We start from the raw sequence: 27455 nt of genomic DNA on the forward strand, positions 1-27455 counted from the left end.
AATACGATCATTTCTAGGTCCATCCATGGCTGCAAACGGCATTATTTCATTCTTTTTTATGGCCAAGTAATATTTTTTATGTGTGCAACCCCCCCCAACATCTTTTTCCACTCATCTGTCAATGGACATTTAGGTGGCTTCCATGTTCCTGACTATTGTAAATAGTGATGCTATGAACATTGGGGCGCATGTATCTTTTTGAATTAGAGTTCCCTCCAGATATATGTTCAGGAGTGGGATTGCTGGATCATATGGTAAGTCTATTTTTAGTTTTTTAAGGAACCTCCATACTGTCCTCCATAGTGGCTGCACCAATTTACATTCCCACCAACAGTGTAGGAGGGTTCCTTATTCTCCACATTATCTCCAGTATTTATTATCTGTAGAACTTTTAATGATGGGCATTCTCACTGGTGTGAGGTGATACCTTGTAGTTTTGATTTGCATTTTTCTAACAGTTAGCAATGTTGAGCATCTTTTCATGTGCCTCTTGGCCATCTGTACGTCTTCTTTGGAGAAATGTCTGTTTAGGTCTTCTGCCCATTTTTTAATTGGATTGTTTGTTTTGTTCTGTTTTGTTTTTGATATTGAACTGTATGAGCTGTTTGTATATTTTGGAAATGAATCCCTTGTCAGTCTCAACATTTGCAAATATTTTCTCCCATTATGTAGGTTGTCTTTTTGTTTTGTTTATAGTTTCCTTTGCTGTGCAAAACCTTTTAAGTTTAATTAGGTCCCATTTGCTTATTTTTGCTTTTTCCATTACTCTAGGAGATGGATTGAAAAAAAACAGTCATGATTTATGTCAGAGTGTTTTGCCTATGTTTTCTGCTAAGAGTTTAGGAGTATCCAGTCTTAACATCTAGGTCTTCAAACCATTTTGAGTTTATTTTTGTATAAGTATATGGTGTTAGCAAATGCTCTAATTTCCTTCTTTTACAGGTAGCTGTACAGTCTTCACAGCACCACTGATTGAAGAGACTATCTATTTTCTATTGTATATTCTTGCCTCCTTTGTCATAGATTAATGGACCATAAGCGTGTGAGTTTATTTCTGGACTTTCTACCCTGTTCCATTGATCTATGTGTCTGTTTTTGTGCCAGTACCATACTGTTTTGATTACTATACCTTTGTAGTATAGTCTGAGTCAGGGAGTGTAATTCTTCCTGCTCCATTTTTTTCTCAAGATTGTTTTGGCTATTCAGGGTTTTCTGTGTTTCTATACAGGTTAAAATTTTTTTGTTCTGTTCTGTGAAAAAATGCCATTGGTAATTTGATAAGGATTGCATTGAATCTGTATAATGCCTTGGGTAGTATGGCCATTTTAACAATAGTGATTCTTCCAATCCAAGAACATGGTATATCTTTCCATCTGCTTGTGTCATCTTCAAATTCTTTCATCAGTGTCTTATAGTTTTCAGAGTACAGGTCTTTTGCCTCTTAGGTAGGCTTAGTGCTAGGTATTTTATTCTTTTTGATGCAATGGTAGATGGGATTGTTTCCTTAATTTCTCTTTCTGGTATTTCGTTGTTAGTGTAGAAATGCAACAGATTTCTGTATAATAATTTTGTATCTTGCAACTTTACCAAATTCATTGATGAGCTCTAGTAGTTTTCTGGTGGCATCTTTAGGATTTTCTATGCACAGATTCATGTCATCTGCAAACAGTGACAGTTTTACTTCTTTTCCAATTTGTACCCTTTTCATTTCTTTTTCTTCTCCAATTGCTGTGGCTAGGACTTACAAAACTATGTTGAACAAAAGTGCTAAGAGTGGGCATCCTTGTCTTGTTCTGATATTAGAGGAAATGCTTTGAGTTTTTCACATTGAGTATGATGTTTGCTATGGGTTTGTCATATATGGCCTCTATTATGTTGAGTTGTGTTCCCCATAAGACCACTTTCTGGAGAGTTTTTGTCATAAATAGATGTCAAACTTTATCAAAAGCTTTTTCTGCACCTATTGAGATGATCATATGGCTTTTACTCTTCAATTTGTTAATGTGCTGTATCACCCTGACTGATTTGTGGATATTGAAAAATCCTTGCATCCCTGGGATGAATCCAACTTGATTATGGTGTACGATCCTCTTAACACATTGATCGCCATGTCACCCAAATCCAGGTGAAGTTTTGTTTCCTCAGGGGCCCTGTCACCCAGGTATGGATGATACTTTCCTTCATCCAATTATTCAGGTTTTTACAAGTAATTTGCAACAGCTTTTGTCTGTAATACAAGTATCTAATAGTAACAACATATAAGTATATATACAGATAGAAAATATTTTTTTCTCTTCATTCAATTATGCAGGTTTTTACAAGTAATTTGTTTACAAGTAGCACCACAGTGTCCCAAACTATTTTGTTACCTGAATTTATTCCGTGCAGAATAATGACATTCAAAGAAGAAATAAAACTCTAAATAGGTTGAAAATTGAAAATGAGAAATTATTTTTTAAAAACAATTTCAATTACACTGGAAAAACAGAGATTAACGATAAGCACATATACTGCCAGTGCATTATACTGGGGTGACGTGTGAATTCGGGCCCCGCAGGAAACACACTCCATCCACAGTGGGTGACCAACTGTTAATGACCAGTGTTAATGTATTGTTGGAGTTGGTTTGCTAGTATTTTGTTGAAGAGTTCTGCGTCTACGTTAAGCAGTGATATTGGCCTGTAATTTTCTTTTCTGTGACATCTTTGGTTTTGGAATCAGAGTGTGAAGGTGGCCTCATAGAATGAGTTTGGAAGTGTTCCTTTCTCTGCAACTGTGGGGAATAGTTTCAGAAGGATAGGTGTTAACTCTTCTCTAAATGTTTGCTAGAATTCACCTGTGAAGCCATCTGGTCCTGGACTTTTGTTTGTTGGGAGTTTTTAAATTACTGATCCAGGGGAAGAACTGGTAATTGGTCTGTTCGTATTTTTTATTTCTTTCTGGTTTAGTCTTGGGAGACTGTGCCTTTCTAAGAATTTGTCCATTTCTTCTAGGTTGGCATAAAATTGTTCACAGTAGCCTCTTAACGATCCTTTGTGTTTCTGTGGGGTCGTTGGTAACTTCTCCTTTTTCATTTGATTTTACTGATTTGGCCCTCTCCCTTTTTTTCTTGATGAGTCTGGCCCAAAGTTTATCACTTTTGTTTATCTTTTCAAAGAACCAGCTTTTAGTTTCATTGCTCTTTTCTATTTTTTAAAAAATCTCTAGTTTGTTTATTTCTGCTCTGATCTTTTATGATTTCATTTTTTCTACTAACTTTGGGTTTTGTTCTTTCTGTAGTTGCTTTAGGTTGTAAGGTTAGGTTGCTGACTTGAGATTTTTCTTGTTTCCTGAGGTTAAGCTTGTATTGCTATAACTTCCCTCTAAGAACTGCTTTTGCTGCCTCCCATAGGTTCTGGATGGTTGTGTTTTCATTTTCATTTGTCTGTAGGTATTTCTGGATTTCTTTGATTTCTTCAGTGATCCATTGGTTATTTAGTAGCATTTTGCTTAACCTCCATGGGTTCATGGTTTTTTGCAGTTTGTTTTTCCTTGTGTCTCTGCATTTAAAGGCAACCAACCAACTCTGCATTTAGTTCTTTTTTCTTAAATGTCTTACTTTCTGGCCTATTGTTAAGAGACCCTTCTAGGATACAGATGAACTCCTAGACCCTATACTAGGTCTGCAAGGATAGGCTGAAACCTTGTTCTAAAGGGTAACTTGACTGTCTCGGCCAGTGATTCTCAAAGGTGGTGCTAGGACTAGCATCCCCTAGAAATGAGAGGAATATAGGCCCTCGGGTCCCATCCCAGACCTGCTGGGTTGGAAAGTCTGGGGTGGGGCCCAGTGATCCATTTATTCACAAGCCTTCCAGGACACCTGATTCACGTTCAAGCTTGAGAACCACTGACCTAGAGTGGTGATTCTTGGGGGTAACCTCTGTCACACAGTAATGAGTCCAGTTCTCCCCAAACTCAGAGGATTCACTAGCACTGTGTGTGTTCTTCGTTTCTAGAGTAAACATTCAGTGAACTCCTAGAGGGCCCCCTTCCCAGTTAGAGGACACGTGGCTCTGTGCAGCACACCATTTTCAGAGATGGGTTTGAACATCTGACTCCAATTATCTATGATAAAGAGGACCTGGGTACTCAGAACATATGAAACCCATTAATAAATTTGATAATATGTAAGACTGGTGTTTGATCTCTCCCTCTGTCCTCTAAATCTTTACCAGATAAGCTAAAGGCACCAATGTCTCCTTGATTTCAGTTTGCTTCCCCTCCTTGCCTTGGCCAACTCCTGGCAGTAGAGTGGTCCTGCAGGGGAAGTCTAGAGATAGAGGCAGCCTAGATCATTCTCAAACTAGACCCACAGCCAGGTGATTTTCAGCAGTCATTCATTCCCCTCCTTGTTCCAGAAGGAGCTTAAAAAGATGTCTGTGTGATGATAAAGAAAAGAAAAGAAAAGAAAAGAAAAGAAAAGAAAAGAAAAGAAAAGAAAGAAAGGAAAGAGAGGAGAAAAGAAAAGAAAAGAAAAGAAAAGAAAAGAAAAGAAAAGAAATGAAAAGGGATGAAGTCAGAGTAAAGGGGGAAGCAGACGGACATGATGCTGGTATGCAAAATGCCAACCGTGGGATCCTGTGCATATGTTCGAGAGATAAGCCTGCAGCATTTCATCACATGAGAAATCAAGGAAGCTAATGAAGACTCTTTAGGGTCATATCAAAGGACTCAGGAGCGAATCTAAACAGGTTCCCATGGGCCAAAGTTGAGAAATTATGTTCCTCCGAATGACGTACACAAAGCTGGCTCTAAGCTTACTAGCAGCCAACATAAAGATGGAAACACAATCTGTTACATGATTTACAAGGTCCTTAAGATAAAAATAATCCAGTTGCCGAGGAAAGACACAAGTATTCCTGGTCTTGAGAGGAATTCCTTCCTTGGATCAGTTTGTGAAGAATCTACACTTGGCTGTTATTTTTAAAGCAATGAGAAAAAAAAGAAAAGGACAAATCTCAACTTTATCATTATCTCTTAATCCTTGTTTAAAAACATATCTTCTATAATTAAAAGTTATTTAGAGAGCTGTCTAGAAATCTTGTGAAACTGTTACCAAGAAACAAACACTCAAAAACTGTCCCAGGTCAAACTTGTACATCTGACTCCCCTGCAGCCTTTGACCCATAAAACAATAGTGCCAAGATTGCTCACAAAAACCCCCGGCCAAAATAACGCTCGCTCCAACCTTGAGACAGCAACACATATGCATGGGGGCACATGCGGGCGGGCATGGACAACACAAACACTGTTTAAAATGCTTCACTCTCACCAACAGTGTACTAGGGTTCCCCTTTCTCCACATCCTGGCCAACATTTGTTATTTGTAGATTGTGGTGATTCTCATGGACTCAGAGGTGCCCTTTCAATAGGGCTTGAATTTACAGATGGGGTCTTTGATCAAATGCTTTTCTGATGGGGTACTTTGAATATAAACGTTTCCAGATGGTACTGGGTGATTAAGAGTATTTACAGCAGATCACTGTCCTCTATTCACCTTACCTTTTATTCATTTGAGGGTGCCAACAGTCATTAAGTTCAAAATTATGTTCCCTGCTATATTAATGACAGTATTAGTTTGACTACCCGGGTCAAATGAAATCTGGTCCCCAGATCTGTGGAAATTCTAAGCTACTCAGCCTTCCACACATCTGTATGTATATGTGTGAACAAACACATTTATAGCTACACGATCTGTGCCTTTACTATTAAAATACTAATGCTTGTTATGAAAATGTAGTCAGTACATGTGGATATGATGTACATGCCCTGCATGTAGTTCTTACTAGTAAACACTACGTGCTTTCCGGACATCAATTCAGTCTATTCTCACAACTTTCCTCCAGTCTAGGTACCTGTATCATCTCCGTTTTACAGACAAGAAAACTGAGTCACAGAGAAGTGAAGCAACTTGCCAAAGGACTCAGGGGTGATTGGAAGGGCCGGCGTTAGACCTTAGCCTAGTTCTGGCGTCCATATGTTCTCAACCACCAAGCTATTTTATCTCTCTATTCTCTGGAACCCATAGTATTTAATGACTGCTGTGAACATGTACATAGATTTTAAAGTATCTATGTATACAAACAGCTTCAGAAAACCGAAAGAGCTGTTAAGTCAAAGCTCTACAGTCCGGAGTTTGAGCTGGAAGTGCCAGCATCAACTCATGATGTATTTGATGTATTTAATCACTAAACAATAACAAAAATAAAAAACCTACACATACGTCTTGGCTGTTTCTACTGAAATGGCCTAGAACAACGAAGACCCCAGTAGCAGTGAGCGCCCCTAGCACCCAGAGCCTGTTTTTTCCCCCAGTAAAAGGAACCAGGACTTCTTGGATAAATGTACAATGTGAGCCCAGAACACCTTGTCATATGAGGAATTAAGAACTCCTAGGATCATGTCGAAAGACTCAGGAGACCATCTGAATCGGTGCCGACTGGCCAAAGATGAGACATTACATTCCTCCTAGTAGAGGTGTTTTGAAAGAAAGAAGAAACAATCTGATTCTGATCAAGCCTTTAGATTGAACACCAGTTTGCAGGACACAGGGCAGAAGAAAAGGTGAAACGACACCACAGTAAAGGCAGCAGCCAAACTCAGACCGTGGGAAGTTGTATAGGACACATAACTGTTTAACTCCGTTCCTTCCGTAAAAAAATTTTTCAAGAGAGAGCGAAAAGGAGCTATATAGAGGGCAGACCTATATACAGAAAGAAACCCAGAGCACTGGGGGTGAAAATCCTGCATTCAACTCCTCACAGTTTGTACATCAGGGGTTCCCTTCTGTAAATTGTCAATGAAAACGAGAGATGCTCAAAATCCATGGTCTATTAGCACCTTGCCCACTTCTCCCTGGACATCACTCACCGCTCCTCCATGAGTTCCCGGATAGAGGCGACTGTGGGGCCAGATCCCAGATGAGTATAATATGGACCTTCATCTTTCTCCACTATTTGTTCTGCAGAAACACAGAGTAAACATTATCTGGAGACACCAATTTATCAGCATTCATTTAGAAAGGCAAACCACCAACTGGAAAAGTAATGGCACGTTACAAAACAGGAAATTCAAATGGCTTATAATAAACATGCGAAAATGTGTTCAACCCATTAGAAATCAGGAAATACAAATTAAAATCACAATGAAACACCATCACACACGGACCAAACTGGCAAAAAATTTAAAATCTGATAAAACTATGCGTTGTCAAGACTGTAGTCTAACCACTTTGGAAGTCAGTTTATCATGATACATATTCTAGACCAGGGTCAGCAAACCGCTCCACTCCTAGGTACATAGCCGAATGGACAGAAAACAAAGACTCAAACGGCACCTGGATGCAATGTTCACTGCAGCATAATTCACAGAGCCAAAAGGCGAAAACAACACAGCTGTCCACCAACAGATGAACAAAATGTGGTATATCCATACAATGAAACATTACTTGATCAGAAAAAAAGAATAAAGTTCCGATACATACTGCAACACGGATGAACCTGGAAAACTGCAGGCTGAGTGAAACAAGCCACACATACAAGGACAAATATTATACTTTTCTACTTTTATGAAATACCTAGAATAGGCAAATTCAATGAGATAAATATTAGATTAGAGGTTACCAGGAGCTGGGAGGAGTGAGGAATAGGGAGTTATTGCTTAATGGGTACACAGTTTCTGTTCAGGGTGTTGAAAAAGTTTTAGAAATAGTGGTGATGGTTGCACCATACTGTGAATGCCACTAAACTGTACACTCTATAATGGTTAAGATGGCAAATTTTACCACAACCTGAAAAAAAAAAAAAGGAATGGAGTCCTGATACATGCTACAGTGTGAGTGAACCTTCAGAAACACTGTGAAGAAAAAAAAAAAAAAGCCAGGTACAAAGTATCACGTATCACAGGATTCCATCCATATAAAATATCCAGAATAGGTAAATCCAGAGAGACAGAAAACAGATTATGGTTGCCAGAGGCTAGGAGGAGGGAAGAATGGAAAGTCATTACTTAATGGGGACAGGGTTCTATTTTGGAGTGAGGAATGTGTTTTAAATCTAGATAGAGATGATTATTTCACAACATTGTGAATGTACTAAATGTCATTGAACTGTTCATTTTAAAATTAATAGTTTTATTTTATTGAAGTTCACCACAATTTAAAAAAAAAGGAACAAGCTACTGATTCACAGAGCAACATGGATGAATTTTAAATGAATTTTTCTAAGTGAAAGAAACGAGACTGTTAAGTGTGTAACAGTAACTCTGGAAAACAGTACTTTGGATACTGTAAGGCTATAAACAAAAAGAACTTCACACAAATACTGTTCCACGGCGGGTAAGTTCATTTCCCATCTGGAGAGATATACAACTAAGTGCAATGTGGTGTCATGCAATAGGTCCTAGAACGGAAGGACGTTAGTGGAAAAACTGATGAAATCCAAAGAGTCTATAGTTAATAGTATTGTACTAATGTTAACGTCTTAGTTTGAAATGTACTGTAATCATTTAAGACATTGATACTAGGGGATGTGGGGTAACAAGTATACATGAAATCTGTACCAATTCTGCAACTCTTCTATGAACATAAAATTATTTCAAAATAAAAAGTTTAAAAAAACTAACAAACAGAACCAAAAAACTATGTAAAGGACCCTAAATTGCTGATCCTGTCCTAGAAGAAATCTTCGTCACATACATCAAGACATGTACAAGGATTTTTACAGCAACATTATTAGCAGTAGTCAAAAATGGAAACAACTTATAAATCCAGCAACAGTGGAAAGGATAATAAAACGTAACAGAGCCATGTAACAGCGTATGTTCACAGCAGTGAGACCTGTCAAGGCGCTGCACGGCCGGATACCACACCGCCACCGTGAGTGAAACAGACACCGCACACAGCAAATACACTAAGATTACACTCAAATAATACTTAAAACCAGGCTCAATTAAACTATAGTGTCTAGAGATCCATACACAGGTGGTGAAATTACTAGGCTGAAATATAAAATTCCAGATATTCAATGATTTTTTTACACAAAAAATGGCCATTTCATATGGTTCAACCTTAACTGAAAGAAAAACAAGGAAATCATTGCCACAAGTCAAGAGCATGGTTGCCTCTGGGGGGATGGGAGACGGCTGTGACTGGGACAGGTACACATGGGACTTCTGGGGAACTGGAAACGGCCTCCTTCTTAATCTAGGTGGGTGGTTACGCATGTGTTCATTTTATAATTTTCATTAAACTGTACTTGCCTATATATGGAACTCACAATTTTTAAAACATAAAAAAAAAAATTAATGTCATGCCTATTCTATGCAGAACACTACGCTCAGCTTTGCGGGGAGAGCAGGACAGGATAACAGCTGCTCGGGCCTTTAAAGCGTTTATGGCCTAGCTGGGGAGGTAAGACCCCCACACAAGAAGACATGTTGACGGGGAAAGGGTAATTTTTCAAACCATGGTGTTGGAATAACTGGGGGAAAATTTCATCCATACTTCATACCTTACCCCCAAATACATTCCAAATGGCTGAAAGATTTAAATCCAAAAAATTCAAACTATACAAGTTCTAGAAGAAAAACAATGAATGCGTTTTAAAAAAAATAATCATGGAAGTGGGAAGGCCTTCTCTAAGTATAACATGAAATTCTGGAGCTAACATGCACACACCAAAATGCCAACAAGTTTAACCAAAGAAAAATGGATAGTAATAACTTCCGAAAGTCAAGCGCCACACTGGGGAGCAATATCTGGAACTCGGGCAAAAGGCTGCTTTTCTTTAAAATACCAAGAGCTCCTACAGTTAAAGACGGTCAACAACACAAAAGAAAAATGTAAAAAATATATAAAAATTGGTTCTTTGAAAGGGAAATGAAAATGGCTCAAACATACGTAAAGGACCAGTTTTACCTTTCAGATGAGTCACCATCAAAGGCTGATAACGCCTCGCGTTGGTGGGCGTGCAGGAAGGTGATTTAGCAATACGTTAAAATGACAAGTGGCCAATCCGTCTGACTCAGCAATTTCAAAGAATGCCAAGTTCTTCTAAGAATTTATTTCCAGGAATTTGGATATACTTGCATACATACAAAATGATATGTATATACAAGCATATTCACTGTATCATTTATAATGGAAAAATGTTAGAGGCCTAAATGTCCACAACACGTTAGGTGTTATAAACACATGATACCCAGGGGTGGGATTGCTGGATCATAGGGTAAGTCTATTCCTAGTCTTTTGAGGAATCTCCATACTGTTTTCCACAGTGGCTGCACCAACCTGCATTCCCACCAGCAGTGTAGGAGGGTCTGATCACGCCACTTCTCACCGATGACTCCACGCTAGACACATTTCAGAGCACAGTCCACAAGGCCCCCGTGAGCCAACTTATGCACACCTCCAAGCCTCGCATCCTGCAACAGCCACCACAGCTTCTTCTACATAACCATTCAAGGAATTAGGCAGCTCCAGATTTACTGATTAAAAAATGACCTCCCAGGTATTCTAAGTGGGAAGACAAGCAAATTTCAGTATAGCGTGTATACTATGCTAGCATCCACACACAATCACACGTACATCACTACAGACACACACACGTGCAAGTATAAAGATGTGTATGTCATTACCCACGCTAAGAGTCAATGTAAGAGCAAGTTTGTGAAAATGAGTTCAGTTGTGTTTCTGGTTTCAAATGAACAAACAAAAGGTTGGCAACGGCGTGTGCAGTCCAGCAGATGAGCTGATGGAAGTTGGCTACCACCTACGGCTTCCACTCACGGGGACTCTTCATGCCCCTGAATTACTGCCATGGTCTCCTAACTGGCCTCAGCCCTCCTAGGTCATCCGACCCAACACCAGCAGTTATGCTCCCCAAATAGAAATCTGATCACGCCACTGCTCACCGACGACTCCACGCTAGACAGGACACACACTTCAGAGCACAGCCCACAAGGGCCCCCTGAGCCATCTTTGCACATCTCCCAGCCTCGCATCCTGCAACAGCCACCACAGCTCCTTCTACATAACCATGCAATACCCCTGTGTCTTGAAACACGTTATCTCATTGACAACAGTGCCTTCCTCTATCTCTTTCTTTGGAAAAAGACAGGTATGAAGACCTAATTTAAATGCCATCTTTTCTGTGAAACCCTAATGGACTTCTCCTTTTCGCCCTGGACTCCCAGAGTACCTTGCAGCAGCAACAACATCAAGGCGTGTATCAATTGTGTATTGTTAACATGTCACAGCAGAATGAACACGGTTTTGCGGACAGAGACCTGGGCAACTGTGACTCGTTATTTTCCCAGCCTCTCTGTAATCCTCACACCTTCTTGTGTAAAATACGTGAAGGGCTCAGTGCAGCATTTGGTGCATAAGGTGAACTCTGTATGTAGTTGCTGTCCAGGCTCTGCCAACCAAATTGTCTGACTGTGACCAAGCGGCACAAGCCTTATGAGCCTCAGAGCAGCTAAAGGAATGTTTCTACATTACAGAACCGTTGAGAATGAGATGAGATGGAAGGTACCTAGCACAGGTTTCAGCCCACCCATGCTTAAATGTTTCATGAGTGAACAAGTATTTTCAACTAAAGGATTAAAAATCACTTGCTCCAAATATACACTATTTTGAGCCACAAAACAGAGGTTACAGAAGGATGGTTGTGAAGTGGGGGGGCGGGGAGGAGGAGACCAAGGTATGAAGAGGGAAAGAGAACATGAGAACATGGGTGCTGGAGGTAGTGGTCTGAAGGCTCTTTACAGGCACTAGGATACTACAGAAAACAGAATATAAGAATATGCCAGGATGTTCTGGGCTCTATTCCAGTTTCTACTGCCTGGAGAAAAGTCAAAGTAATAGACTGACTGCAGAGTCTTACCCTGGAACTAGAATATAACGTACTTTTTGGTGATAATCTTCTGCCCCGAATCAGAAAAAACTCAAAACTTACACAGTTAAGGGCAGAGAAAGGGGACTTTCAAGAAGAAAATCATGGCAACTCCATTCCAGAAGCTAGGAAAAAAAGATATGAAGATCCTAAACCAAGCTAACCTGGAAATTAGATGGTCAGGTTCTGCCAGGAAGGCCACCAACAAACACAAAGGGCAGATGCAGCTCCAAGTGCCAAACAAAGCCAAGGCCACTACCCCTCTTCTCACAGTTTATCAGGCAGCCAAGGAGTCATTTAGAAGTCCTGTTTCTTTTAATTACATCCCTTTCCTTGAATATATATCTTCATGTATACATTCCTTTCCCCGATTAGATGTCTGTATGGGGGAGAGGATATTCTGTGGGAAGAAATTGGGCTTACAACCAAGTATGCCTAGTTATGAAACCAGTATACATTCCCTAATTTAATTCTCCTAATTAACATATGTATTTCCATACACATGAGGAGAAACATACACATCACCACAGTATGCACCCTCATCTGATTTACATACACACGTACCTTCTGTGTGGCAATGGACTTGTACTTAGTTGCAGTGCCAGACAGGCGGCAATACTTTGCAAGGTTGGGGTAAGGGTCTACGGAATACAGCACATGCTCTGATTCAGTGACAAAGACGTGCTTCTGTTTTCCCATCATGAAATAAGGTTTATTAACATTCTCGGTGCTGTTTAGTGCTATGAATCAAATTTAACGGATGAGTTTACCCTATTTATATTGATTACTGTAACACAAGCATGGTCTTCTGCCATTTTATGTTTTCTATGTTAGTGTTTCCTTGTTTTCTTTTAAAAACTATTTTATTACAGGTTTTGTATAGTGTGAATGAGTTATGGTCACAGTCACTTAGACTTTACATTTGAATAATTTAGTGTTCACTGCCAGCCCCTCCACACCACAGCTTCTCCAATCTGTTTCTTATTTGATTCATCTCCAGAAAATTTGAGTTCGAGCGTATTTGGCAATGTTTTTTTATGAAGCCTTTACACATGAATGGCAACTTTACTGGGCACAGAATTCTTAGGTCAAACTTTTTATCTCAGTATTCTGAGAACTGCAATATATATATGTATCCGACCAAGAACTCATATTCAGAATAAAGAGCACTTACTGATCAATAGGAAGAAAACAGAAACACGACAGAGAAACGGGCAAATGGCTTGAGCAGGCACTCTACGAAAGAGACACACGAAAAGGTACTTGATCTCATTAGTCACCAGGGAAATGCAAAGCCAAGCCCCAATGAGATACAATTATACACCCACCACAGTGGCAGAAAGCCTGCTGACGTTCTACGCTGGTTTCGAGGTGGAGTGCTGCTGGTGGGGGTTTAAACTGCTACAACCACTTTGGAAAAGGGATAGTACTAGTAAGCACACACAATTTCATCCCTAGGTATATCTCCAACAAAAACATGTAAGTGCGTACATCCATGTGCCAAGAGATGCATATAAGAACATCTTACATCAGCTATAACCCTAACTGGGAAACAGTGTAAAAGACTGTCGACAATCTAATGGACAAATGGTAGTATGTTCATAAAATGGAATACTGTGTGTACAGCAGTGAGGATGGATGGACTCCAGGCACTGCTATACACACATGCATGAACCTCACCAACACAACATCGAGCAAAAGGAGCCAGAATTCAAAACAACACTTACAGACAAAGTTCAGGAAGAGGCAAAACTGATCCATGTGGCTAGAAGTTAGAACAGTAGCTACCCTAGGACAGGAGCCAGCAGACTTTACGTAAAGGGCCAGATGGCAAGCATTTAAGGCTGTGCGAGGCATGCAGTCTCTGTGTTACTACACTCGTCTTCTGACGTGGTGCACCAGCAGCCACAGACTGCACACACACAAACGCGCACGACTGTGTTTCAGTAACACTTCGTGGACGTTGAAATCTGAACGTCATATAATTTTTATGAGTCATAAAATACCATTCTTTTGATTTTGTTAAAAACACACAAAAAAACTGTTTGGGGCTCACATATGTTGGTCAGATTTGGTCTGCCGGCCATAGTTTGCGTTAGGGGGTCAGGTGTAAGTGACCAGGTTGGGGCACAAGTAGGCTTCTGACATGCTGGTAAAGTTCCATCTCTTCATCTAGATGTGGTTACAGAAGTACGTGCCTTTTGTTAAACTGTACAGGCATACCTCATTTTATTGTACTTTGCAGAGACTGCGTTTTCCTTTTTTTTTTTTTTTTACAAATTGAAGGTTTGTGGCAACCCTGTCATTTTTCCAATAGCATTTGATTCATTTCCATCTCTGTGTCACATCTCAGTAATTCTCACAATATTTCAAACTTTTTCATTATTACTATATTTCTTATGGTGATCAGTGATCTTTGATATTACTACTGCAAAAAGATTACAACTCACTGAAGGCTCAGATGATGGTTAACATTTTTTTAGCAATAACGTATTTTTAATTAAGGCATGTACATTGTTCTTTTAGACATAATTCTATCGCACACTAAATAGACTACAGTATGGTGTACACATACCTTTTACACACAGTGGGAAACCAAAAAATCCATGCAACTCGCTTTAATGTGATATTTACTTTACCGCAGTGGTCTGGAACCGGAACCGCAATGTCTCTGAGGTATGCCTGTATTGAGCAGTACACTTAAGACCTACAAACCTTCCTATGTGTGTGTTCCAATTAAAAGAATTTTTTTACATCAATATTAAAGTCTAATTTATTCTATGAAGAATAAATGACCAAAATTACATCCAAACCATAGAAAAGAATTTTTAAGTATATTTTTAAAAGTAAAAAAAAAAAAAAAAAGTTTATGTGTGACCAACTTAATTTTCAGTTAATTTATTTGTAGGCAATTCTTCATCCTTAAAATTCAGTAAGTTCGTCTGGAACATTACTTGTTGATTTTTATTCATTTTTTTCATTTCAAAACGTTTTCTATTTTATCGTTGACTCTTGCCTTTGTTCAATTTATTCCACCACCAGCGAATGTCCCAGCATTCCCGCCAGAACGCATCGGCGTGGAGAACCCCTCCTGTCTCTCTTCTGTGCCCCTTATCCCCACTCTGCTTATGTTCATTTCTATATTCTTCCCCTGTTCTGGAGGGATCTTTCAAGCCGGTCCCTCTCCCTCACTGGAACTCTTCTCTGTAACTCTGATTCTGCCCTCCACAGCTTCTCGAGCGCTGTGAGTGCTTTGTGAAGGGCACGCTTCCCCTGCAGTTTAATCCATAACTCTCGTGACCTCTTCGTAACCTTAGTCTAGCTCCTCATCTTTCATTTCTGGTTTCACAGTGAGCATTTCAGTCCACGTCCTTGAAGGGATAAATCAGTTGTTCAAATTCTTCTTGTATTTCCTAATGTAAGTCTTCATTTTGAATGTTACATTTAATGCCTCCACTTTCCCCCACAGAATTTGAATGGGCTGCATGTTGGATTTTTTGTTTGCTGGTTAATTAATCTTTCAGAGGAAGAAGTTTATCTCCAGGCTTTCTCCCCCTGGGCACTACTGACAACTTGGGCTAGACAATTCTCCACTGGGGAGCAGGGTGCTGTTCTGTGCAGTGCGGCATGTTCAGCAGTGTCCCTGGCCTCTGTCCACTAGGTGCCAGTAGAACCACACTGGTGGTGATGACCAAAAATGTCCTCAGACTCCGCCAAATGTCCCCTGGGGGGAAGAGCGGTGAAGGCCCCCAGCTGAAAGCCACTCGTCTAGACTAGTTTGTCCAAAAGTAGAATGGGTAGGATCTCCTCGTTATTCTGCTTACCTGGGCATGGCTCAAATCCTTCCCATAGGAATTAAGCTTAAGAGAATTAGATGTTGTCAAGTTTCAATTATTAGTTCAGAAGCCCAGAAGCCTGAATGGGTATGGGAGGAACTGGGCCTGGCTGGGGACAGTGGCAACTGGAAATTTCATCTCCATGCCTTCTGTTTGTTAGGGCCAGTGCCTCTCAATCTGTGTGCGTGCGTGCATGTGTACACGTGTGTGTGAGTGCATATGCGTGTGTGTGGAGGGTTGGGTTTTACTTCGTCCTGATGCTAAGATTTTGGTTTATTTCCTCATATGGGAGTGGGCTGGTCACTCTGATAAGACATCAAGTTAAAATAAAGCCCCATGGTTTGGTTGGTTCAGCAAATATTTTTCTTTGCACAATAGCCTTTGTTTGGTGCTGTTGGCCCTCAGCTACAAAGCTGGCTCCTAAGATATGGTTTCCCATCTCTCCAGCCCTCTCTCCTCACCCCAGACCTTATCCCCATCAGAAGCTGGAGCAGAGGAGGAAAAGGAGCCTGTTTGCATTCCCAGCTTCCCAGAGTGCACTGCCTTCCAGATGGGTGGTCTCCAGCCCACGTCTCCAAGCTGTGGGGTCTTTCTGAGCCTCCACTATTGTTTCTCCCCCACTGGAGTTGTATGCCCCACGTTATCCTTTATTCCAATTCAAACTGACCTTAAACTGGCAGGTAGCCCTTGGAATTCATAGTTTAAGATTAGGGCAATTTCCAAATTTCAGTTGATGAAATTTTCTCTTCCCTTTTTGTTTCTCTTGGTTCCTTTCACCAGGTTTTAGGAAAGGAGGATTTTGCTAACTTGCTATTAAGTCACCACTTTTCCTTTTAGTCCCCAGTGTAATATTTTTTCCTTCTCCACAGAGGCCAAGGGACAGGGCAAAGAAACGGCTCAATTCTTCTTAAAGTAAAATCTGTTCTATGTTTTGCTTTGAGCAGTGGGAGAAGTGACTTTTTTCCTGAAATACAGAGTAGAAAGCTCTGGGGTAGAGCTCAGGAGAGTAAAATCCAATTTTTGAGAAAATGCTGGCTTATGTGGCTCTAAGTGACTTTTTTTTTTGCCCTGTGCACTTAATTTTACACTCATTAAAACAGAAAACTATGCTCTGTTCCACCTCTGCACTAGGCTGGAGAGAGAATGAAATGTATCTTTTGCGATATCAGCAAGAGATACTAAACACAAGAAACGACTCACTAATGCCTAGCAGAAAGAGGGGTCCTGAATTTCTAAATGAATCTTCCACCTTCCCCACCTCCGCCTGTCTGCGCGGAGACCAGGGCACCCACGCTTTCCTCATAGCCAGTACAGACGCAGGTGGAGGCATTTTTTCTTTATGACATTGACACAGAAAGATGGTTGATAACTGGCATATAATTAATGCATAGGCGTCAAGATCACACAAAGATTTTACTGCACCCATCTTTTTCTAAACAAGCGTATGTAACGTCTCAGTTTCCTGATGTAATTTTAGTGAACTTAAAGCCAAACAGCTTAGGCTTATAGAACGGACTCCACTCCCACAACAGCCAATGACTGACTGCTGGCACACTGCCTCTGGGCAGTCATGAATCCACATGGTGGGCAGGTGACGGCTGGGTCCTACCCCAGCTCAGGTGTGCCAGATGGAACTTTGTTTAAACTAACATCTTAGGTCCTCTGCCTGTGAGTTCACGGGCAGCACGCTGAGCCTGCTGGCAGGAGACAGAAATACTTCCGTAACAACGGGCACACTCACTGACGGCAAAGATCAAAGGAGAGCATGCCGAAGCCTATCTGCAGGCTTGGTAGAATTTAAATACGGAGGTAGAGTACGGCTTCCAGTTAACCGAAAAAGATACGTAGCACACCACCATGTGCTCAGCACCAGTCTACATGTTTTAGAAACACAACATTTAGTCTCTGTTCTTAAGGTACCGGGATTCAACTGAAAGAAATACGCATATAATAAAAGGAGAATCCAGCATTACGTCTTGGCCCTTCTTCAGTGCTGCTGCTGTCAGACCTCCCAAACTACCTGTTGGTTCTAACCTACCCTCTCCTCAGTTTCTTTCCACATCCCTTCCAGACCTTCTCCAAGGCCTCCTGTTTGAGATTCTTCCCCCTGAAAGTTAGCATCCCCCATTCTCAGGCCCCTGCTTGACCTCTGTAGTCAGCCTAGGGAAGAGGGAAGTGTCCATAATTGAGACTTCAACTACCATCGGTCTGCGGAAGAAACTCCGATTCACAGATCTACCTGCAGGCCCCGCAGAAGCTCAGGGGCAGATGGCCAAACTTGCTTCCCTCCCAGTATTTCAAATCGTGGGAAATGGCACCAGTGTCTACCATTACCCAACCTGGAACCTCAGGTGTCACCTGTGACTCCTTCTTCCTCACTCCTACATTCAACAGGCCACTGAACCAGTTAATTCTTTCTCTTCTTTCTTTTATCCACCCCTCCTCTCCTCCCTCCTACTCAATGTCTTTCTTACTTCAGGCACCCATTATTTCTTGCCTGAGCTTGCAAACTGGTTTCTCTGCCTTTGGTATCACCCTCTCTTCCCCTGAAACTCTCCTCTCCAGCCACTCCCAATCTTTCATCTACCACACGAGTCACACCAGAACTTCGTGTACTTCATGCTCTCTCATCTGCACATCTCCATGTGGATTTCATGTATTTTTCATCTCCCTGATCTTCATATCCCTTTGTCTAGAACACTCTGCCTTCTCCCTGTGATTAAACTTCTACTTATCCTTTAAAACTCAGATCAGACACCATCTCCTACCCAGAGTCAGATTCACCACCTTTATATTGGTGTTCAAATATTTTATTGCCAAAAAAATGTTTTAAAGACATGAAGTTCAATCTTCATATCAAACTAAATGCAAGGGAGGAAAACACATTCTCATGAAAACTAAAGGAAACAGATCTCACACTACTGTCAAGAGAGATGAGAGGAAGTCTCTGTGTCCCCCGTTCAGAACTGCGGTCCACACGGAAGTCACGCAGGGCACACTGCTACCAGCCACACCTGCTGGGCAGCATCCCTCCTTCCCCCACACTTTCACTATGTTTCAGGCAAAGGAGATGCTTTTCTTGTGTTGATCTTTGGCTACTTCTTTAGGGCTGGATGATCAATTGGATAAAAACACAGCATTCCCATGAAGACAACCCCTAAAACCTGTGTCTCAGTTCCCTGCTTTTGCTGTGGTTAGTGTCTCCGGCAACCTGTGGCCTGTTCCTCAGAGTCATCCGAACACGACTTAAAAGTTAACACAGACCTGTTTCCTTATCTATAAAATGATGAACAGAAGATCTCCAAGGAAGGGTTTCCCACTAAAGCATCACCTGGACTCACTCCCTGTCCTGAGCTGGCTCTCCTCGTGAACTTCCCCCTTTCTGAGAATAGATAAAACACACAGAGGGCCTGGCCGACGGCCACTGCAGCTCACTGCCCTGTCTCTGCCGCAGTGTCACAGGACAGTTAAGGGGTGGCTGGGGGGCTCCCCAATGTGTCCCTCAAAATATTAGAAATACATCAATACTTTCTTCTCCCAATAGTCCAACGCAGAACTTCGATTTGTGCCAAGGTTTCTCAAGCTTGTACGTAATACACTACCTTTTGGAATAAGGCATTTCCTTTCATGACTTTTAGATTTGTTTCTTTGAAACTCTGAGGGATACCTTTAATTCTAGTATTTCAAGCTTCAGAGAACAAGTACATATGAATCCCATCCACACATTCAGAAACCTGTAATCTCCCCACCACCGTAAAACAGTGCTCTTGGTGTTGGAGGTTCTGGTTACCTGGTGGCGCCCATACTGGCCAAAACTGCTTGTTCAGCAAAAATCACCATGAAGCTTGAATATTAGGGGTTTTCTTGCTATGCTATAAGACCTTTTTGTGCTTTTATAAAGTTGCTCCAGTACTTAACCGTTTGTTACGAGCACTTAATGGCATCTCCAAATTTCACTGTCACTTCTATGGCAAATTCTTCCTTCTAGTGGCCTGCAGCTGCACCTCTCTACCTACCGCCCCCTGCTGAGGGGATGAGTTTCTGGAATATGGCGGTTTGTATCTGGCATTAAGCCTAGAGTGAACAAGCTTCATTCCTAACCCCTACCCTGAGTCTGAGTTCACAAAGACAGATTCTGCCAAACCCGCTGATGGAAGCACCTGTCCAGACGTGGTGGCTCTCCCTAACGTGAGCCTCGCATCTCCAGAAACCGCTACCAAGTGAATCGTCTCTCCCTTGGCCCTCTTCATTCCTCATATCACTCATTTCTCAACTAAACAATTTTAATCATCGTATGGCATGGTGGTTAAGAGTCCAGCTGCCTAGGTTTAACTCTCACTTCCATCGTTTGCTAGCTCCATGATCTGGATAAACTCCTGAATCTAGTTTTGCTTTCTTTATCATTAAGATGCAACTACTGACAGCCCTACCCCGTAGAGATGTCACAGAGCATTAAATGAGGCAGTGGAAGTACTCGGGACAGTGCCTAGAACAGAGCCAGGACTTGACACACCACTGTCACTGCCCTGGTTGCCATTGCTATTACTCTCCGTGGCTCCCTAACGGCTCTCCTGCCACATGGTCATCACTCTTCACCAGTCCATCTTCTGGACCACTTCTAAGAGGATGCACTTTCAAAAATATTTCTTGATTATAAAATGCATATTTCATTAGAGAAAATTCAGAAAACATTTGAGGGAAAAGTCACCCACAGTCTGACCACAGATACCACCACTGTGGGTGTATCTCTTCCTGGTCTTTTCTCTCTCTCTCTTTTTTTTTAACCTAGGTGAGCCGATCATTTATATATCATTTTTGTGTCTGCTGTTTTGACCTTAGCATTTCCCCATAATTTAACAACACAAAGCAGATCTGATTCTAATTCTTCGCTTAGCATTAGATACAAATATTTCATCCGTATTCCACATAAAGAAAGTACAAACGGGAGCAGCAAATGATGGGTGGCGGCGGCCCCCTTTATTGCTTCCCACTGCCCCCGCCAGTTCCCTGTCTGCCAAGCCAACAGGCTGCCAGCATGGCCACAGCTGGGTTTCTCTGATGCTGACAGCCTAATGCCTGCGCTTTGCTCACCAGCTTCACGCTGAGACTTGTCCCCTCGGCACCTCTGGTCTCGGGAACGCAGGAGAACCCCGAGGGCCCCAGTTCACCCTGTGCCACGGGCCCCGCGTCCTGCACGCCTGCTCCCCGCAGTCTGGAGCGGCTGCCTTCTCACCTCTCCCCGTCGGCGTTCACTGCAGTTTTCCAAACCCGGCTCTGAACAACAGCCTCCTAAGTAAAACGTCACCCTCCCGCGGACAAGCAAGCCTGGTGTTTCAGAGCACTCTTACAGCTCCGGCCACGTCCCCGGGACAGCATGGGCACGGGGCAGACATCTGCTGCATGGGTATTTTACTGTTCATGCTGTCTCTTCAAGCAAACCACAAAGGCCTTCAGAGATGAACCATTTCTCTAAGTTTTTATCCTGCCTGTCATGAGTGCAGAGCTAGGTAATCAATAAACGACCGATGAATAAAGTGACAGCCAACACTTTTCTTCCCCCATAATATGTATATTTGTACATCTTTTTCTGGCTTTATTGCGCGAGGCTCCATAACAGCTAAGCACTCTCACAGGGCTTCCAGTGCGCCAGAAGCAGTCCTGAGCGCTCTACACATTCTAACTAGCCCAGTCCTCAGAGCGGCCCTGGAGAGGGGCGACTACTTACCACCACTTCCATTTTAGGCGTGAGGATGTGATGGAATTAGAATTAAAATAACTAGTTTGACCAAACATAATATCTATATAGTTGAATTCCACAAGTGAAATATTTATTATGGATCAGCTCTGTCCTCGGCCCTGTATAAAGGTAATTCCCCCCTGGACGGGGAGAAACAGCAAACGAGGCCGTAAACACAAGGAAGACGGACCAGACACACACAAACACAAAGGAAGCAAGGGGAGGCCGATCCCTATGATCAAACGCCGGGCAGTAAGGGACACTCAAGTCACATCATTATTAAACCCAGCAGTGCAGAGGGTCAGCCCTCAGCAGAAACCACAATCTCAGAGCACACGGAGAGCATCTGGCAGGATGCTGTGCCTCTGCTCGCCCCCAGACGGGAGCACTGGGGCCAACTCTTTCTGTTCCCCAAGTGATTCTCTGTCACTGGCCCCACTGCCTTGTGCCCCAGGAGCTGGGGGTAGCTGCAGTGGGCAGGACAGCCCGGCTTCTCCTTACCGACTAGGATACAGTATCCCAACAAATCACACAATTGACCTGATGCTAAATTTGAACGAGCAGAGAAGACAGCCTTCTCATAAGACTTGCTTGTGTTTCATAAAATCACAAAAATTCGACATGCTCATCACCAGCATGAACATGTGAAACACACATGCCTTCTACGGGACACCCTGCAAGCGGCAGAGAGCGGCAGCCTGGAGTGGCCCGGAGCTGACAGAGGCATCAGGGACCTGCCCCGAGTCAGCTGGAGTCCCCGCGAGCAGTCCTCCGCTGCCTGGGGCCCTGCTTTTATTCCAGAAGGCAGGGCTCAGAAATGGGCCCAGCTCCTCCGTGCCCTTCCCCACACCACAGCTCCAACCACTGCCCGGACGTGAGCTCCGTCCAAACTCGTAACTCAGAGCCTGACCCCCAGTCTCTCAGCCCCTTCAGACTCAGCTTGTCCACACAGAATTCATCCCTTCTCCACATCCATGTGCTCAGTGACCCCTACCACCAAGGCAACCCGAGCTGTCTGCATCCCACACTGTCCCCCTCCTCAGAGGCCCTCAAACCCGCTCATTCTGCGCCCCCCGCCACCCACTGTTTCAGTCCAGGCCCTTGTTATTTCTTGCCAGGTTCATGGCAACACCTCTCTTACACGTTCTCCCACCAACGTTTCCTTCCCACGAGCCAAAAAAGTCTTTCAGAAGCACAAGATGACAACAGGTCTGTAATTGCTGTCAAACCCTCAGGAGCTCACTACGTATCACCAATGAGATCAAGTCAAACTCCCAGCCTTGGCTCCCTGGGCCCTACAAGGTCTGGCCCCTGCCTGGCCCTCACGCCACCTTGGTTCATCCCTACACACACTCCTCCCCTTTTGCTCCCTCCGGACAGGGACCCGTCCAAGTAAGCCCTCCCCACTCACAGCCACCAAGCTGCTGCCCAAGCTGCCCTCTCCCCGGCCTGTCTCCTGTTGACCTGACAGCCCTCCAGGCCTCAGGACAAGCACCACCTCTCGCAGGATGGCTTCCAGGATGCCTCCAGCTCAACCGTACAACAAAGCACCTGCGCCCACTCCACTGGCACACGATACACCACACGGCGGCACCAACAGTTTCCTTCAATGTCTTCTCCACGGGTCTGTGGGCTCATTTCTGTGTCCCCAGGCCCCAGCGTGCTGGCTGGCACACAGTAATTGTTTTCCAGATAAAAGACAGAGCCGAGAACTCCAAGCCCAGCAGGCCACATCCCTCTGCCCTTCCCTGACACCCGGGCGGACTTACCCACGCAGTCACAGGTGGGGAACTCGGCCTGGGCTCTCTTGGCAGGTGTGTCCAGCAGACTCTTGGTGGGCGTGTCCAGGTACTTAAGAGGTGACTCCAGGAAGCCGCTGAGGGTGGGTGTGAGTGGGTTCTCAGCCTTGGTGGGTGTGGCCTCCTGGCCTCCCTCCTCTGAATGGAAGCAGGTGGTCGAGAGCACAGTCACAGCCCCTGAAGACTCAATCTTGATTTGCTTGGGAGAACGGGTGGCAAAAGGGCTCTCAGGGGCTGGGAGACAGGGGGGCTGGTTCTCGGGGTCCTGAATGGGCACAGATGGGGGGCCAGGGAGCCCAAAGCTATCCCCAAATTCAGCCTCAAACTGCCGGATGAGCTCTTCCAGCTTGTCATCGGCAGGGGGAAGTGGGCCAGTGGAGCCCGGCTGCAGGGTGGCCATGGGGCTGGGAGACCTCATTTCCTGAGTAGGGGGCAGCAGGCTGTCCCCGGAGGGACTAGGTGCAAATAGCGCAAGAGAAGGTTCTGGGGGCAGGGGGGCAGCAGGGCCCTGCGAGGCGGGGACAGGGGCGGGGGCAGGGGCAGGCGCAGCTGGGTGTGCCTGCGCATCCTCGGAGGCTGTGGACCTCAGCCCCTCCAGGACGATCTGCCGCAGAGGCAGGAAGAGAGGCTGCACCTCCCGCAGCCTGGACTTCTTGATCTGAACGGGCTTCCGGATACTGGGCTTGATCCCAGGGCCGGCTTTCTCGGTTCCCATAGGACCCCCAGCTGGTGCCAGGGGCTTTTTCTTCTTCTCCTTGGGTGGTCTGTCCGAAGGCCGTGGGGCAGGTGAACTGGGTGGTGCCCACCAGCCGGGAGCAGAGGGCTCCGAGGGAGGGGGGAAGGGGGCATCGTGGGCCTGATCCAGGAAGAGGCTGCGCTTGTGCTGGAGGTGCTGCTGCAGGGCTGCCTGGGCCTTCTGGTGGGTGTCGGGCTCTGAGGATGGTGGGGGGGCCTCTCTCTGGAGGGAGGGGGAGGGGGCCGGGGAGGAAGAGGGCACCTCAGCCTTGACCTTGGGCTTGCTGGGCAGGGCCTCAGGCCGCTTGAATACTGACTGGATGTAATCACTGGCACTGCCCAGCAACTGCTCCAGTTCAGCCATGGGGTCAGGGCTTGGGCGAGGCATGGGCCAAGGGCTCCGGGGAGTTGCTGGTGGGGTGTCGGTGCCCCAGGTTTCAGCAAACTCTGTTCTAGGAGTTGCTGGAGGGAAGGCAGGGCTCTCGGGAGCAAAGGATGGGTGCTCTTCGGGGGGGACCGCAGGCCATGAGGGAGCCCGGAGGTAGGACTGGGGAGATCTGAAAGGGGCAGGAGGGGACAAGGCCTCAGGAAGGGGGCAAGGAGCCTGGGAGGTGGCATGAGAGGGCTGGGGGAGGGCGGAGGAGAGCTGTGTGAGGGCCTCAATGGCGATGGCGGTCTGCAGGCTGATGTTTTTCTCCTTGGCGATACTCAGGGCGCTCTGGGACAGGGGCAGGCCTTCCAGAGGAGGTATCTGGGGGATCTCGGAGTTGAGGAGTGGCCTGGTGATGGGTGCCGGGAGGCCAGCCTCCCCAGAAGGCAGAGTCCCTGGGAGCCGGGGCCGCTCCTCCCCGCTCTCCACGACCACAGACTTGATCTTCCCCTCCAGCCACTCGAGGTAGTCAGGGCACTCTGGGCCATCGCAGTTGCAGTTGGGTGGTTTCATGCCATGCCGAGCGAGGGCCAGGGCCGTCTGCAGCGTGTCAAGGTCTTCGCTGCCAGCAGAGCAGTCCTCGGGCCCTGACTGGGGTCCCCTGCTGTTGTTCCCAGCCTCGCGACTCATCTCACGGTTGAAGGTTTCATAGAGCCGGGTGCTAAGGGCCCCATAAGAGGACACAGCTTCGGCCACAGCCGAAAAGGCCACCAGATCGTGGGCATCTTCCAGGTGAGCAGTGTGAGCTGGTCCTGGGGCAGCGTCCCAGTCGGGCTTCTGGTCTACTCGCCAAGGACCCCCAGCCCCCAGCAGACTGGGTCCAGCAGGTTCTCTAGCACCATTGACCGGCGCCCCTGAGGCGCTTAGCTGCCGTGAGTCCCCATGGTACACTGGCCCTGAGTCCATCGGACCTGGAACAGGTCCATCAACTGGGCTGAGCTCTGAGCCTGCCTGAAGAGAGAGAGGAGAGGGAAAAGGGGGGAAGATGAGCCATAGTATTTGAGAAGCACTGTCCTGCGTCACACCACTCAGATGCACACCTGAACCCTGCTTTTCTTGCAAAACCCTCCCTGTCTTTGATACAGCTGGGACCTCAGCTCATCTTCCCACATCTCCATTCCCAGCTAGCTGCACCAGCAGAAGCAAAAGGCAGACCTTTAAGAGACCCTAACGCAGAATTCTGAATGTTGCTCGGCCCTTTTTGGACCTCGTACTAATCACGCTGACCAAACTCCCCTGAAACCAAGCATTTGTTGAGAACACACAAAAAAGATCTTTAACTCACAATGACCAATGTGACACCAGAACCTTTGTTTTTTGTCAGAAGCAAAAGAAAGCTAACCAGCACACCATGCAACAGTATGCCACAGGCGGGAAGTGCACGTGCGTGTGGGGCAGGGACAGGGAACGAGCAGCTGATTAACAGTTCAGCCCGAGCAAGAGGTCAGCCACGGCTTCTCAGGGGGAAGGAACCCACAGTTCTTTTCTCTGCCCATTACTGCCCTCACTTAAGCCCAGGCTGAGCTCAGAGAGCTGGTGACAAGATGACAGTCCCACCCCCCGGCCCGTGGCCCGAGGAAACACTAACCATCTCATAGAGCGTGCTCAGCCCCACACCGAGCCAGTCCCACCGATGCCACGTGAGCTGCTGCTGGGAAGAAGATGCAAGCTTCTCCCCATCCCAGGAACCACCATTATGTCCACCCAAAGCACACAGAAGGGGGAGGGCACAAGAGGAAGCAGGCCAGGTGTCTGGTGCAGTAAGTTGAAAGCTAACACAAGGATACGGAACTGAGTTGGCAGGAGTCTTTCCACCGGAAAGGAAGGCTCCTTCTTCCAGTCGAATGCCACCAAAAATATAGAAGGAACGGTGGATTCAGAATGTCATCAGTGGATGCTGTGACTAGCAGGTGAAGGCTTGATGCAGAGTATGTACATGGCCTCAAAACATCTCTTTAAAAATTATTCAATAGTAACTTTAAAATAGAGAAATCTGGCAGACACCACTTTTACCGAATGATCAAAGTTGTCATCACTACTAACCTCAGGACGGACCAACACCACGTGCCTCTTTACAGGATACACTGCGGACAGCATCACAGCAGTCACGCAGACCTCCAGCCAAAACAGAGAACTTGAATCTAATTGCGAGGAAACATCAGATAAACTGAAGCTGAAGGGCACGCTAGAGAGCACCTGGGTTGTTCTCTTCAAAAATTTCAAAGACAAGAAAGAAAAACATCTTTCCCAGCTGACACGGGACTAAAGAGAGAGGACAGCAGAATGCAGCTCCTGGGCTAGGTCTTGGAATGGGGGAAGAGAGCCAGAAAGCACATGATGGGGACAGCTGACGAAACCTGAATATGGTCGGACACGGCCATCGTGGGCCCCCCACGCGGTGGTGGGAAGCTGGGATGCGGGACAGGCCTTTGGGAGGTGAGCGGGGGCCCCGGTCTATGGTTGCCACCTCACTCTCGTCACTGCCCCAGTTCTGGCCATCAGAGGACCCTCGTGCTGTGCCAACATGCTTCTCTGAGCCTTGTGCACGCAGTTCTCATTGCCTGGAATGCCCTTCCTGGCCTCGGAGGCCATTCTGGCTTACCCATCAGGCATCAGCTGTCACCTCCTCTCAGCAGACTGACCTGCGGCCCCCTCCCCCGCGTTCCCACAGCACCCTGCACCTGCCTGCTAGCGCTTATCGCATGCCACTACTGCTGTTCAAGCAGCTGCCTCCCACACCAGACAGTATTTCCTTCAAGACAAGGTCCAAATCTTAACCACTTCTGCACTGCCTGCCCAGAGCTGCTGCTTGGACCACCTTCACAGGCCTTGCCCTGACCCTGGTGGAAAGACCATCTTTCAGAACCAGGAACAAACAACTTCTCCTTTAGGAATGTGGCTGTAAAGCCAGTACTCCCTTCCTTCCTTCTTAGAATCCAAGGTGGCTGCAAAGACAAAACCTGAAGTGGTCAAATTTTACACACT

General features: G+C 45.1%; 1 protein-coding gene across 1 annotated transcript in view; it reads right to left on the bottom strand.

The window, feature by feature from the left end:
• The window catches only part of TET3 (tet methylcytosine dioxygenase 3), a 93537-nt gene that overhangs the window by 20050 nt on the left and 46032 nt on the right, over positions 1 to 27455 (bottom strand). Inside the window, 2 exon segments of the mRNA XM_032497882.1 lie at positions 6910 to 7000; positions 23276 to 25421. Coding sequence (XP_032353773.1) covers positions 6910 to 7000; positions 23276 to 25421 — 2237 coding nt within the window.

This window comes from Camelus ferus, chromosome 15, assembly GCF_009834535.1.
Source record: "Camelus ferus isolate YT-003-E chromosome 15, BCGSAC_Cfer_1.0, whole genome shotgun sequence".
Classification (NCBI taxonomy): domain Eukaryota; kingdom Metazoa; phylum Chordata; class Mammalia; order Artiodactyla; family Camelidae; genus Camelus; species Camelus ferus.